Source organism: Hemicordylus capensis, chromosome 3 (genome assembly GCF_027244095.1).
Source record: "Hemicordylus capensis ecotype Gifberg chromosome 3, rHemCap1.1.pri, whole genome shotgun sequence".
Classification (NCBI taxonomy): domain Eukaryota; kingdom Metazoa; phylum Chordata; class Lepidosauria; order Squamata; family Cordylidae; genus Hemicordylus; species Hemicordylus capensis.
Genome location: NC_069659.1, coordinates 280,318,739 through 280,334,080, shown reverse-complemented (window position 1 = coordinate 280,334,080; position 15,342 = coordinate 280,318,739). Strand labels below are relative to the sequence as shown.

The 15,342-nt window shown below is 46.0% G+C and overlaps 1 protein-coding gene across 1 annotated transcript in view; it reads left to right on the top strand.

The window, feature by feature from the left end:
* Nucleotides 1-15,342, top strand: part of SORCS3 (sortilin related VPS10 domain containing receptor 3) — a 750,118-nt gene that overhangs the window by 657,998 nt on the left and 76,778 nt on the right. The window contains exon 15 of the mRNA XM_053311335.1: nt 14,871-14,988. Within this exon, the coding sequence (XP_053167310.1) occupies nt 14,871-14,988 (118 nt within the window). The remainder of the gene's footprint in view (nt 1-14,870; nt 14,989-15,342) is intronic.

The window sequence follows — 15,342 nt, the reverse complement described above, 5'->3', positions numbered from 1 at the left end:
GGACACTGGTGGAACCACATTGATTTGTGCTGGCTGTGTGTTTGGCTGCTAAATGGAATGATGTTCAAAGCATATGATGCTAAATCAAGTGTGAACAAGGTTTTCAGGAAACCTGTAGGGTGGTTGGTGATATATCTTAAGCAGAAAATCAGGAAAGAAAGAAGTTGTATCAGCATGACAGTTTCACATACTGCTTGTATAGGTGGGGTTAGAAGAAACAAGCCCAGGTTAAAGCAGCTGGTGTGTTTGGGCAGCAGGATGGTGCTCTCTTCAAAATCAATGTGCAACATTCCGACATATATATAGCTAGTAATGATGTGATAGAGCCATGACTTCATGATACAATTAGTGATGCTCCTGTAATTTGTAACTAGTTGGTCCTTACTATGAATCTAGCCTGCTCATACAGTATGCAGACTCCGCACATGCACAGAGGCCATCTGAACCCTGGGGGCAGGAAAGCTGGCAGGGAATGCTCCTACCTGTTGCTCCATTCCGGCACATGCCCCTCAGGCGCACGCCTCACTCTGGGCCTGGCCCCTGGTCCCAGCAAGCTGTTGTTCCCTGCCAGCTGCCTCAGCCTCTGCCCCTAGGGCTCAGATGGCCTTTGCAAATGTATAGACTGCATATGCACAGAGGCCATCTGAGCCCCGGGATGGGTGCAGCCGGCAGGGAATGATCCTTCTATGTCCTTCTTGATCATAGAATGACTCTGGCTGGACACTGGGACAGCATGCCATAATGTGGGAGGGGGTGGTGAGTGTGTCTGTGTCTCTGTGTGTGTTTCTGTGTGCATGTGATGGCCTGTTTGTTTGTATGTGTGCCTGTGCCTGAGTGTGCCTGTGTGTGCCTCTGTGTGTATGTGTTTCTGTGTGTGTGTGTGTGTGTGTGTCTGTCTGTCTGTCTGTCTGTCTGTATGTGTGAATGGCTACATCACTTGTGTACAACATTGACGGCTGATAACACCATTGATGGCTGATAACACCATCCTGAAAGAAATTAAATCAAGCAGGAGAACTGTGAGGTTTATGGAAGAATTCTGGGAACATAATCTGTAGTTTTGGACATGGCTGTTAAAGTATTTGTTATTTTTAAGTATAATTATTGTTGTGTGTGTGTGTTTTAAGAAAAAGAGAGAGTACAGATTTAAAGTGAACACAAATTTCCTGATTCTTGTTGTGTCCTTATTCACTGCTGAATAATCATGAGTTGGAATCACACTGCCACTATTACTGAATCCACTAATTTCATTTACTTGTGTTTTTTCAGGAGGGGGTGGGGGAGTGTAATTTTAACTTAGTTTAAGGTTTTACACAAATTTTGGTGTTCAGCATAAGGATGTTTTAACTTATGGTTTGAGTAAGCTCTTCCCCATAGTGTCTAATCATATTTTTCTTTTTAAAATGCCTGGAAATTCTGTAAAACAAAAGCCTTTGATTAAAATGAGAGTTAAGGTGCTTTACATTTTCACTCATGCCCTAAAAAGAATGGAAATCATAAGTGAAGATCCTCATCTTAACTTCTGTGTCATATAAACTGTAAAGACTTTGTACAGTCTGGTATATGATTATGGCTTTAGAAATGAGACTCCAAGTACCCACACTTTGCCTTGGTCTTTCAGTTGGACATTGGCCTGGGGAGGGATGCATCTAGGTAGACATTTAACAGATGCAGTTTCCCTAATCAGTTCCTAGAGATGCCCCTGATGAATTTCTGCCTTATGCACCTCTGATCAAGGCAACGTGTGGTGCATGGAGCCTCATTTCTAAAGCCATCATCATATGCCAGACTGTACAAAGTCTTTACAGCTTATATGCTATGCCAGTTAAGATGAGGGCCTTCACTTGCAATTTTTAGGGATGTGCATGAATCATTTTTTTTGAGACACAATGAGGAACACACCCACTGCCCCTTTAAAATGGAGGAGAGCAGGTGCATACCTGCTCATCCACTGCTCGTCGCCACTTCCTGAATCAGTGGCACTCCTCCCAGGTATCTTCATGTGCTGGTGGTGCTCTCCCCCAGCTGCCCCTGTGTGATACTGGCATGCACATGGCCACTACATGTGAACATGTGGAAATGTAAAGCTGATTAACTCTCATTTTAAACAGAAGGTTTTTGGATTACTCAATCCATTTTGTGCATGCCAGGTGTTGCTTTAACCCTTTAGTTAGACAAACATTTCTACTTTGGACATGCTCAGGTGTTGTTTACTGTAACCCTTTAGTTATGTAATAAAAAGGATATGTGATCCTGTATTTCTGAGCCTGAAACTAACTTGAACATCCATGTCAAAGACATTTAAAGGGTTAACAGCCATTGTGTCAGTTTTTCCTTTGGGATACCAAACCTTTCTCACTTCGTTAACTTCCTCCCAGTTAATGGCTGCAAAAGGCCTAACATGTTACTGCTTGTGCTGTCTGTTCCTTGGCAGCTCTTCCTCATGCAGTTCCAAGTTTAGTTCCAAGTTACAAGTTTCCAAGTAGCTGGGGCAAAATGCATGCGAAAGTAGCCAGTTGGAAGCCAAGGCATTGTGATTCACAATGACGATATGCATTGGGAGGGGGAAGCAACATTAGGTGGTTGCCACTTTCATAGTGTGAACTTTGAAAACTCACATGTGCTAAAAAGCTAAACATGATTTGAAAGCAGGTAATAAATGAGAGCTTTCATGAAAGTTATCCTGTGGTTGGTCTTGTAAATAAAGCCCAGTTCTAAACTGCAAGAGAGTCATTTTTCCCCTCAGTACCTACCTCAGATCATCAACTATATTGTGATCAAATGCTATTTGATCTTTCTGTGAAATTTGCCTTTCTCTCTTTCTCTCAGTTCTTCATACATCATAATGAACTGTTATTAGACTTCAGATGGACTGTTTTTGGTTTACAATATGAGTCAACACACAGGAAAAAATAATTGTAACCATCCTCTTTTTCTTCTATACCAAGAGATAATTATCACACTGTGAGGACATATTTACTTGGGCATTTCAGTTGGTTAGCATAAAAAATGGACATGGAGCATCAAAACAGTCTTTTAACCTGACCTTTTGATATCTTCTCACCTGAGACTCATGGCTCTAGGAGAATAGTCTACCCCAAATAATAAGTTGATTTGCTTTATCCTGTTCCACCCAGCTCCTCAACCCCCTCAGAGAGATTGTCAAACTTTGGTTATAATTCTGAAAATAGCCACTGGTGTTTGTGTCCTCATCTGCTCCCACCACCCACCTCTTTGGAATTATGGCTCTAGCTGATTGAAGCACTTTTATTTACTGAGAAAATAACCACTGACATGATGAATAACAAGCAGTTATCCGAGCAAAAACAGGCTCCCAGCAACTAGACCAAAGAGCAGAACCTTTTGTCTCAATACCTGGAGTTATTTATTAATTAAAGGATTTTTGTTGTGGTTTCTGCTCTCCAGCATTTCAGAGGCTTGTTCAAGTAAGACCTGAAAGCTATACCATCAGGCAATGGTATATGAGTACCTACTGTAGTTCTTGCTCAATGTTTCATTTAGTACAGGGCTGAAGAGATTCAATTGTCACAGTGAAATGGTTTGTATGTGTGGAGAGGAAGGAAATATTAGCGGGGGGTGGTATTTCTTCCACTCTTTTGTACATTTTTCATGCTTGTATACTGCCATTATTTCTCACCTTCTATATCTTGGCAGCCATTCTATAAAACCACAAGCACTTGCATGTTCCTTTCCAAGGAGGGATTGCATAGTTAACATGATGCTCTATGGAGCACAGAGCTCCATAGCTGATTCGATCTGACTCTGTGATGACATCACTGAGGGTAACTCAATCCCTCCCATTGCCCTCATTCCAAATCCCCTTGGCTACCCAACCAGGCCAACATTTCTGGCCAACATTTATTTCTTGTTATGTTGTGCAGGTGATTTCATTGCCAACCAGAACTTCACAACAAGACTTCCATCTTATCTAACTCTGTTCAGGCGTAATGGCTAGTCAGAGATAAACATGGCCAAGGTTTTGATTTGGAATTCCAAATCGTGCCGCAGATGTTCACCAAACCATGTTAAGCCAAACTCCAGTTGCAGAAGATTGGAGATCCTCCCTACTGCTCCGGCTCCGAGGCTGATCCCAGCCAGCTCCATGGCCAGACTGTGGGCAAAGTGTCACCATGTCAGCAAGGCAGCCTCAATTGGCCATGATCTTGAAGGGCCATGAAAAGAATGATTGTGCATTTTCAGAGCACTTCACTTGCCCTTGGCAGGGAAAGGGCATTTAAAGCCCTTTAAATGCCCTGCAATGCCAGTGTATCTTCTGCCAGTGATGGCACTGCTGCCTCCCCAAGTAGCCCCATACCCTGAAAGCACCACACAAGCACAAATTCTCCAGTGGTTTGGGGGGCATGGGGTGGGTGGGGTGGAATTCCTCTTTCATTATGGGAGGGGAGGGGAAGATCCACAATTACCAGTATGGGATATGCAGATGGGGGAGTGCAAAGGATGCTTGGGGGTCTGTCCCACCATAACCAAGGAACATGTCACAAGGGGTGACCTCGACAAAGCAGTCCATGCAGACCCATTCAAAATCCACTGTCTGGCAGTTTGCTGCCAAGCAGGCTAGTCCTCTCATGAGAGGCTCAGTCTACTGTGAATATGGCTGTACTGTGCTGTGCCCATAGAAGGGTAATTCCCAACCACAGAATGCAAGCTCATGAATATAGCCAGCCCACTTACCCACCAATGAACCCAAGGGAGCCCCACATTGGGTGCCAGACAGGGAATTTCGAATGGGTTTGCATGGACTGCTTTGCCGGGACTGCTTTGCATGGACTGCTTTGCTCACTTTAGTGGGGCCCCCAACTCTCTATGGTAAAAAATAGAACTGATTATCCAGTACCTCCCTCTCCTCAAATCCCTCTGAAACCTTGCACGCACCCCAGAGGAGATGTTGATGTCCCTTGTGCCATAGCTTGGTCACGTGCATAGATGTGGAGTGGGCCAACGGGATGTACATTTACACAAATTCAAAAATCTCGGGTTCACTCCATCTTTGCACCATCTGCAGATAAGCGGGTGTAAGGAATCATGGAAGAGGGCACTTTCCTCTTCTCTCCCAACCCCAGGACATAAGAATTGACTTCAAGGGCCTCAGGCAAGGGTGCACGTGTGCACAGGGGCTGATGCCAGGAAGTGGGCTTGTTTCTGTGGTAACTTGACTGCTGTCCCCAGGATCAGGAAAACAGTCTCTGGGATACCCCTGCTCACTACTTCTAAACATACAGCAACACAGCACAGCTCTACTTAGAACACCCATAGACTGACACTCCCGTGAGCGGGCATGGTCCATGTGGGCTTTGGTAACCATAATTATTGCAGAGGAAGAATCATTCCAAAAACTGGATCAATCCTGATCCTGCTGGCCTTGCTCATGAGTAAGCCTGGGTTGTAAACACCCAGCTGCTAAGGGGAAGTGGCAGGGCTCCACTTGATCACCCTTTCTTTGTAAAAATAAAAATAAAAATAGAACAGATCCCCCTAAATCTCATGATCCTGCTAAATCTCATGGCCTTTCTCTCTCATGCCTGCCCAGTGCACTCTGATCGGGTGACTGTATCTTTGAACTGTGCCAGTTAACACAATACTGACACAGGTGATTGGCCTTGATCATGAATCAGCCTGTGGGGCATGAATCCCCAAAAGGGGAAGGTGCTGGTGCCCTCTTCCCCTACCTTATAGAACTTGGCTACTCAGCCATAGGTTGCCAGTTTGAATCCCCGAAGATATGTTTCCCAGACTATGGGAAACACCTATATCGGGCAGCAGCGATATGGAAGATGCTGAAAGGCATCATCTCATACTGCATGGGAGATGGCAATGGTAAACCCCTTCTGTATTCTTCCAAAGACAACCACAGGGCTCTGTGGTTGCCAGGAGTCAACACCGACACAATGACACTCTTTACTTTACTTACTCAGGAACCACTGCTGGGGGTCTGCCCTTCAAGCCCTGCCAATAGCACCCCCACCCAAACCATTTGCATGGATGGTGTGGATACCAGGCTTTGGCAAGGATCCTTAAACCCATTCAAAATTCCTGGGTCCAGCCCAGCATGCCACCGTATGCAGATCTCCCAGCATTGTTATTGGCAGGAGAGGGGGCCCCTGGTTTCCAGCTGCCCTGGGACAGCAGCCTCACCCTGGGCTGTACATCTCTACATGGGTGGTCTGGCTGGCAGGTGGCATATTTTTGCAGCAGCTTGTCCACAGTCCCCAAGACGTAGAAAGCTGTCTCCGGGGTACCCCTGCCAATGGCTACCATCCATAAAGCAACCTTGCTCCTTTTAGAGTTCCAATGTCCTGACACTTTCATTAGAAGGCTGTTCGTGGGATAAGGGGATGTTTTGCCATCTGGCATTATGTCTGAATTTGCTTGGCAATTCCATCTAATCTGATGGTTCTTCTCATGAGTTATCTGAGAGTGCCTTCTTTTACATGATCCCCACCGCACCTTAAGATCATCTGAGGAGGTCTGTCTCCAGTTGCCACCAGTTCGTCTGGTGGCGAAGCAGAGGCGGGCCTTCTCTGTAGCTGCTCCTGGGCTGTGGAATGCACTCCCAGCAGAAATCCATAATTTGAGATCATTGCCGTCCTTCAGGAGAGCCCTTAAAACCTATCTATTTGGTCTGGCCTTCCAGGGTTTTAAATGATTAACTGTTTTAAATTGTTTTTAATTGTTGCCCTGATTTTCAGGGCTTTTAGCTGTTTTATTGGTTTTATTGTGTTTTAATAGTTTTTAATTGTTAATTTGTTTTAATTGTTTTCATCATGCTGTGAACCGCCCTGAGCCATTTTGGAAGGGTGGTATATAAATCTAATATTTGAGAGAGAGAGAGAGAGAGAGAGAGAGAGAGAGAGAGAGAGAGAGAGAGAGAGAGATGTGTGGGGCTGTCTCCATGGCCTGGCACTATCTTGAGCGGATGCTGTTCACCCTGGGTCTGTAACCATCCTCCTCACAAAGGAAGATTCCTTTCAGATGGTGGAGCATTGCTGATCCAGCTGCCTAGCCCTGCTCATGGGTAAGTTTAGGGACTGCACACCAAGGAGAAGGGGCTGGGGTCCCCTTCCCCAACCTTTCTGTGAGAAAGATAGAACTTGGCAGCTCCAGAATCCCTGCTTAGGGCAACCCCTCAAACCTGGGCAGGAGTGCCCCCGCAAAAACATAAATAAATATTTGCTTCCCAGCCGGAGAGGGGATGCCATGCTAATGCTGCCACAAGGGTGCCCTTTGCCAGGGCATACCCACTTGCATGGACGGTGTAGACACAGGGGTTGGGCACAGATCTTTAAACCCATTCAAAGTTCCTGGGCTGAGTCTGGTGTTGTGCTGTATATGGATCTCCAAGTGCAGGGATTCCTGGGAGAGGAGAGCCCCAGTTTCCAGCTGGAGTGGGACATTGGCCTTGCCCTTTGGGGCTGCAGGCTTGGGCACACATCCCCACATGGGCATATGGGCTGGTGGGACGGAGGGTTTGACAGCAGCTAGGTGGCAGTGCCAAGACTGGGACAGCGTTCACCCAAGTACCCACCCCTATGGTTTTCCTGAATAGAGCATCCTGCCTCACTCCCTTTAGTCTGCCACTCTTGTGAGAGAAGAGTCCGTGGGGTAATGGGCTAGGTCTCCAGCATGGTGACGACCATTTTCCATGCAATGGGGATGCCATCCCATGCATTTGCACTTAGTCCTCACAGATGGTTCCTCTCATGAGAAAGATTAGGGAGCAAATATCCCCACCTGGGGAAGGGACTGGAGCCAACCTTGATGTGAAGGGAAAAATAGAACTTTGCTGCTCCAGGTTCCCAGATTGGGTCCGCCTTTTATACCCTAACCTGGGTCCCTGTCCCCACAAAATGTTCCCCTCCCTGCGCTTTGCTGAGGTACCCTGCTTATGTTGCCACTTGGATTGTTTGTGTTGTGAACATACATGATTGTTGCTCTCTTTTCGTGGAGAAAAGTATCCTGTCATCATGTGCCTAATGCTTGCCAGGTGTGGGGAGCAAGGGATAGAGTGGGAATCGTGGATGTCCCCACATGACTCTGCAGTTTGACAGGCTGACCAGTCAAGGATGGTTGTGTCCCTGTATCCTCCCAACTCCATAGCTACATAGCTGACAGGAGGGGCAGGGCTGGTTTTCCTGAGAGGCTGCCAGTGAGAAGCACTAAAAGCATGGAGCAGCCATGTGCTTGGATGGGTCTGTGCTGCTGTCTCTATAATTTTGGTTTGAAAATTGGTGTAAAACCACAGTTATAGCTGTGCCAGGAGTCAGACATAACACTATGGTGGTGAAACTGCAATTTACAGTGGTGAACCTTAAGGATAACCAAAGGTTCAAATAGGGGTTTGGCAAGGCAAACTGGAGGTCGCTCTCTTTCGGCCCATAACCACGGCTTTGTGTGTTCAGACATAATGGAGTTACAACTTCAGCCATGTTTAACTGTGGTTATCTGTTACATCTGACTGTGGCCTATGTGTCATTAATAGGGGCAAAAAAGGAATGAGAGATGCATCTTGTTGGAAGTAATGCAGTATAGATGGAACATCTGCATCCAATGGTTATTTCCATTCACATTCCACCCCATCTGCTCAACTATACTTGACTGGTTTGGAGTAATAGGAAAATGGCCTGGTTAGCTTGGTGATGGGGATGTCTTCCCTCTTCTCCAGACACCTGTGCCATGGGAAATGTTCTGTACACTTTTGAAAAGGTAACAAAGGTTGACAAAAATTAGTGTGCATTTTTTATAGGTACCAGGAATGCTTCTGAAACATGATCTTCCATTTCTGCTCAGCATTCATTACACTCACAAACTGCTGCTTTGGATTGACTTAAAGCAGATTCCAAATACCATAGCCAGTGGAGCCCCAAGAAGGTTTTGCAAGTATTCCTTCTGACTTAGTAATGACATAGTTTTCCGCAGTTGTCTGATTTCATCCATGATAGTGGGTTGTATTCCAGATCATGCCTCAGAGACAGGAAGTAGTTTTGAAGTTATAGCTTGTATCCGGTAGTTAGGTAAGCGCCGCCCAGTAGCCCAGTTCCTTCCTGTCTCGCCTCAGGACAGCACAATTCCAAAGAGCTCCACATATTGCAAGGCTTGCCTTCTTTTCCTTTTATCCTTACGTGCCCCCCTGTCTTTATTTCTCTAAAGCTCCTTTTTTCTTTCTAATTCAGTCCATTTGCTGGTGTTAATTTTTACTTTTGTTTTTGACTGGAGATTACCTGCAGTCTACTCTAAGGTTCTTAATGGACCTGCCACATGCTGGTGATCTCTTGTGGGGCTCCCTATTGGAAGGAACCCCCCAACACACACACTGAAAAAAGTCCTCCCCATCAAAGAAAGATCCCACAAAGTGGGACCACACAGTGGAAAACGACCTCGCTCCCCGCCGCCAACCATGCCAATGGGTGCATCGGCCGCGAACCTCCCTCCCTTGCCCAGGGGCACACTTCCAATGGCGGTGGCCTATGTTTTGCCCTGCAAGGTGAAAGACCAAGCTCCACGAGGGAGAGAACACTAAGGGAGGGACCAGCAAGCTCCCCCAAAAACAGAAGGTGGCTCATGAAAAACAGAAATGCCACAAAAGGAAAGCAAAAGCGCCGGTGGTGCATTTGAGTGAGCACCTGCTTTTGCAGGCTTTATGCCAGCAATGATTGATGCAGCATCTCCCTCATGCCCTTCTTTATGGGCAGGGTGGCCCATCCTCTCCCATCACTGGGACAGGCGACTAGTGTGTGCCCATGATACCTGGCTCTGGCAGTGTTCTAGGGGAGGGGGAACCTGGTTCTCCAGTCATTACCCCCGCATCCCAGCCAGCAACCCCCAGCTCTACCAGCCCTATGTGTGCCTCAGTGGCGATCGGCCAAGGACAACCTCAGCAGCCACAGGAGGATGTGAGTAACACTCTGCCTGAAACTGGAGATCCATGCAGACAGCCTGCTCCTGGCTAAGGGAGTTTATTAGGTCTGAAGTCTCTTCCCTTCTGAGTGCACCTGTGAGGGACACTAATTATGCCTGTAAACCTATTTTTCTCTCTTCCTCCGGGGGCTGATTCCACCCAATGAGAGAGGGAATTTCCTTCCCAGGCCGCCTAGGCACCACAAATCAAAGAGACCTGCCTTGCCAGGGTCCTCAGATTCCTCGTCTGAGGAGCATCCCCCTTTGCCTCCTAGCAAGAAGTGTGCTCCTCCATTTGTACCTCATAACCCTCTTCCCTCTATCCCTGTACCCATGTCTCTACCCTCTCCTCCCTCCATACCCATTCCGTTCCAGCCTTCCCAACCTTTCCACCCTCCCTCCACTGATTCCTCTTCTTCTTCCTCCATGGAAGAAGGGGGACTCTCAGAGTAAGAATCTCCATCTAAGCAGACCAGCTCTTTCTGACTTTTTCAACCAACTGATTTTGAGGTATTGTTAGCAAAGGCATGCCGGGCCATCAAGGATGTCTCTCCTGAATCCATTGCCCTTCCACAACCTGGACTAGACCAGGTGGTTTTTACCTCCACCTTGGCTCCGCCCTCCCCTGTGCCCTTCCCTCCTCTTTTCAGGGACACCATGATGGTGGAGTGGAAGGTTCCCTTTGCTCCCAAACTTCTGTGTTTCCAAAGAAATTATATACGAGGCCTGATGACATTATGTCTCTGTTGATCTCCCCATCTGTAGACACTCCAGTAGCCCAATTGGTCTCAGGAATGGTCATGAACAAGGATGGTGATGAGCAACTCAAGATTGCAGAGGACAAGAAGTGCGACTTTCTGCTTCGCAAGGTCCACAAGCGTTCGGCTACAGTTATTAAGGCAGCAACTGCCAACTCTGTTTTTGCACTGGCCTCAGTTCTATGGGCCAAAGGGTTCATCCAGCTGGTACCTCCTGGAAATAAATAACTTAGACTGGGTATTAACAAATTAGCCAAGGCCTTGGCCTTCATGGTCGACTCCAGTGTGGACTGCGTACAACATGCATCTAGGTCCATGGCCGCTGGGGTAGCTGTTAGAAGGTATCTCTGGTTGAAGAACTGGAGGGTGGACCATAAGTCCAAGCTCAATTTTCTCTCCCTTTACCGGGGTCAAGTTGTTCAGGGACCCTCTGGAACCAGTCTTGGTTGAAACCAGAGACAAGAAAAAAACCCGCAGTGCTGGTGTCACGTAGAGAATATTTCCAGCCAGGTAGATTTACTCAAAACACTTTTTGTCCCTATAGGTCATATCAGAGATCATTATACTACTACTCCAGAGACTCCCACCAATTTGGCAGCAACTACAGAGCCCCCTGGTGACAGCAAAGTCAGCAGCGGCATTTCAGAGGGAAGAACAGGAACCAGTCCTCCAGACAGCCCTTCAGGTTTGGCTTTACACAGGGTAGGAAACAATGACTCCTTGCCTGTCGGAGGCTGGCACAATTTTCTCTCAACAGCTTGGAGCCACTCTACATCAGACAAATGGGTGCTCGACTCCGTCACCTGGGGCATCCGTTTGAAATTCACTGTTCAGTCCAATGACTCCTACACACCCACTCCTTCCACCATGAATCCGATGAAATTGCGGTGGATGTTTCAAGCTATTCAACACTTGCTTCTGATACATGCCGTCGAACTGGTCCCCACAGCGGAGCACTTCCAAGGCGCATACTCTCTGCTTTTTCTAGTACCAGAAAAAGACAGATCATGGAGGGCAGTTTTGGATCTCAAGTGCTTAAACTGCTTCATCCAAAATAGGCCCTTCAGGATGGAATCCCTCCACACCATCAAGGAGGCAGTAATGAAAGTGGAGTTCCTAGCATCCATAGATTTGTCAGACACCTACCTCCACATACCCATACTCCCAGACTACCGCAAATTGCTTCGGTTCCAGTTCCTCGATCAACACTTTCAATACAAGGTTTCGGCACTTGCTTCCATCCTGGATCTGTCCACACAGGGTTCCCATCTTTTACACCCACACCTGAGACATTTTCTCAGAAGGACCATTAACTTAGCACCTCCTCCAGTTCATAGGTTCCCCTCCTGAGACCTCAACAAGATCCTCAATGCTCTCACTTGACCCCCCTTCGAACCACTTATGTCTATACCCTTGAAGATCCTTTCCTACAAGGTGCTTTTCCTGGTGGCCATTATGTCCGCATGGCAGGTATCTGAATTAGGGGCTCTGTCAGTGCACAAGAAGCTATGCACGTTCAATGAGGACGAGGTGATTCTCCATCTGGATCCAACCTTCATCCCGAAGATCAATTCTTCTTTCCACAGGTCACAGGAGGTGGTGCTCCCGTCCTTTTGCCCGAAGCCTGTGCATCCCAAAGAGACACTATGGCATACCCTTGACGTGCACAGTGCCATCCGCATATACCTGAAGTGTACCAAGCCTCATTGAAATGAAGCCTCTTCATTTCCTTTCATCCCACTTCCATGGGATACCAGGTGTCCAAGTCCACATGTGTCTGGCCTACCTACACCTTCCAGTCCCAGGGGGCATCACTGCCCACTCCACTTGCAGTGCCAGCACATCGGCTGCCTTCTCAGCTAACACTCTGCTCCAGGTCATTTGCAAGGCAGCCACATTGGCTTCCATTTCCCCATTCATCAAACACTATAAAATAGCTTCGTTCCATACGGATCAGGCTGCCATGGTGCACACTGTTCTTCAGCAGGTGGTCTAATCATCCGTCTTCCCTCGCTATATTCTTTTTAGGCTTGGGCATGTCCCACTTTCATGGATGAAATCAGACAACTGCGGAAAAAGAAAAAATTGTCCTACCTGTGAAGGGTTCTTTTTTGCAGTGCTTGATTTCATCTGGCCCTCCCGCAGACTCTAGACCTTCTTGGGATAGGCTTGGGCGCAGTTGTGGGAGGTGGTGACTCCTGGGAGTATCAGATTCCTATCTGCTTTGAATCATACGCTGTCTCCTTTCTGACTAGGTTCTCTTCCACTTTCCACCAGTCTCCTCTCCCTGATTGATTCACTCTCACTCTCCCCTGTACCTACATGTTCCTTTTCAGCTGATGCGGGGACCTGGCTCAACAGTCCGGAACTGGGCTACTGGGCGGCGCCTACCTAACTACCAGATATGAGCTATAACTTCAAAACTATGTCCTATCTCTGAGGCATGATCTGGAATAGAACCCACTATCATGGATGAAATCAGACAATGTGAAAAATAACCCTTCACATGTAAGACCAATGTTTCTTTTTCACAAGGACCTCCACAGAATCATGGAGCTTTTTTTTACAGCAGGCCCTTTGGCCATTTTGGCTGGGGATGATGGGAATTGCTGTCCCATCCCCAGAACAATATTGGGGTCTCATGTTTAAGAACAATAGCAGACTATAGCTCAATGACTTAGGACATAATTCAGTAAAATGTTATACTGCACAAGCTCAGTTGAAATTGCACAAGAGATTTTCTTTGTTGAATGTGTTTATAGAGTCATGGCTATACTTGTGAATATAGTTAATTAACTATAGTTAGTTAATGGATTACCAAGAAGGAAACATCTGTACTTTCTGGCTATGAGACAGAGAATTATGTACAGGTGAAACTCGGAAAATTAGAATATCGTGCAAAAGTCCATTAATTTCAGTAATGCAAATTAAAAGGTGAAACTGATATATGAGAGAGACGCATTACATGCAAAGCAAGATAAGTCAAGCCTTAATTTGTTATAATTGTGATGATCATGGCGTACAGCTCATGAAAACCCCAAATCCACAATCTCAGAAAATTAGAATATTACATGGAACCAAGAAGACAAGGATTGAAGAATAGAACAATATCGGACCTCTGAAAAGTATAAGCATGCATATGTATTCAGTACTTGGTTTGGGCCCCTTTTGCAGCAATTACTGCCTCAATGCAGCGTGGCATAGATGCTATCAGCCTATGGCACTGATGAGGTATTATGGAAGACCAGGATGCTTCATTAGCAGCCGTCAGCAATTCTGCATTGTTTGGTCTCATGTCTCTCATCCTTCTCTTGGCAATGCCCCATAGATTCTCTATGGGGTCAGGTCAGGCGGGTTTGCTGGCCAATCAAGCACAGTACACTGTATACTTTTCAGAGGTCCGATATTGTTCTATTCTTCAATCCTTGTCTTCTTGGTTCCATGTAATATTCTAATTTTCTGAGATTGTGGATTTGGGGTTTTCATGAGCTGTATGCCATGATCATCACAATTATAACAAATTAAGGCTTGACTTATCTCGCTTTGCATGTAATGCGTCTGTCTCATATATCAGTTTCACCTTTTAATTTGCATTACTGAAATTAATGGACTTTTGCACGATATTCTAATTTTCTGAGTTTCACCTGTATATTATCCCACCTGTCATAGGAAACTTACAAAGTAAAATTTAGACAAAAGCTTGGTAAATTCAAAGTGGTGGTGGTGGGGAGCACACATAAGAGTGTCATCAGGGACTGGAATGATTTACTATTCCCAGAGTCTGCTTATTTGGTCTTAGCACAGGTTTCTGTAAACAAGAAGGAATGGGGAATAGACTTCCTCATTCCATATGAATGAAGACAGGATATCATTTTCAAAGGATATTATATCATATCCTTCTCTGGAGAGGCCAGTAAAATGTATCAGAACTGGCATAATATCATCTTTAGGTGGAATTTCAATTTGATAATCATGTGGTTATTTCTAAGACTCCTATTCTGAGTTTCTGCTGAAACATCTGCAGCTGGAAAGTCTACCGATCTCTTTTTTGAAGTGTGGAGATGCTGAGAACCAGGATCCTTTGATCTAACAGGGATGTTTGTATAAGGAATATTTACTAATGGAATTCATAGTGTGCATTTCTTTCTTCCTTTCCCCCTCACCCCCACCAATATGCAGCATATTTGGGCATTTCAGTCTCCGTTCTGAATGGCAACTGGTGAAAGTAGACTACAAATCCATCTTTAGCCGGAGGTGCACCAAGGATGACTTCCAGACATGGCGCCTACACAACCAGGTGCTATTAAACTGAAAGAACTTTCCTGTGTTCCTAGATCTGCATGCTGTCACAAAGGAACGAGTTAAAGATGTCTGAGTATAACTGAAGGAGAGATTAAATAAATGTCTTAACAGGACTTCCATTAAAACTCAGAGTGGGGGGCGGCGAGGGGGGCACCAAGTGCAAAAAGAGCAATGAGTGAGGTGTGCTTTAGTTCCCAAGCTGGTCATGATCCTGTCCATCAAAGTGAACATTCAGAAAAGCAAAGATGAGCAACAGATTTAAAAGGAACTGCAGGAAGCATTGAACGAGACAAAGCTATGGACACATTGGGGAGGATTTTCTTTTCAGTCTCCAATTGTACAAACATTA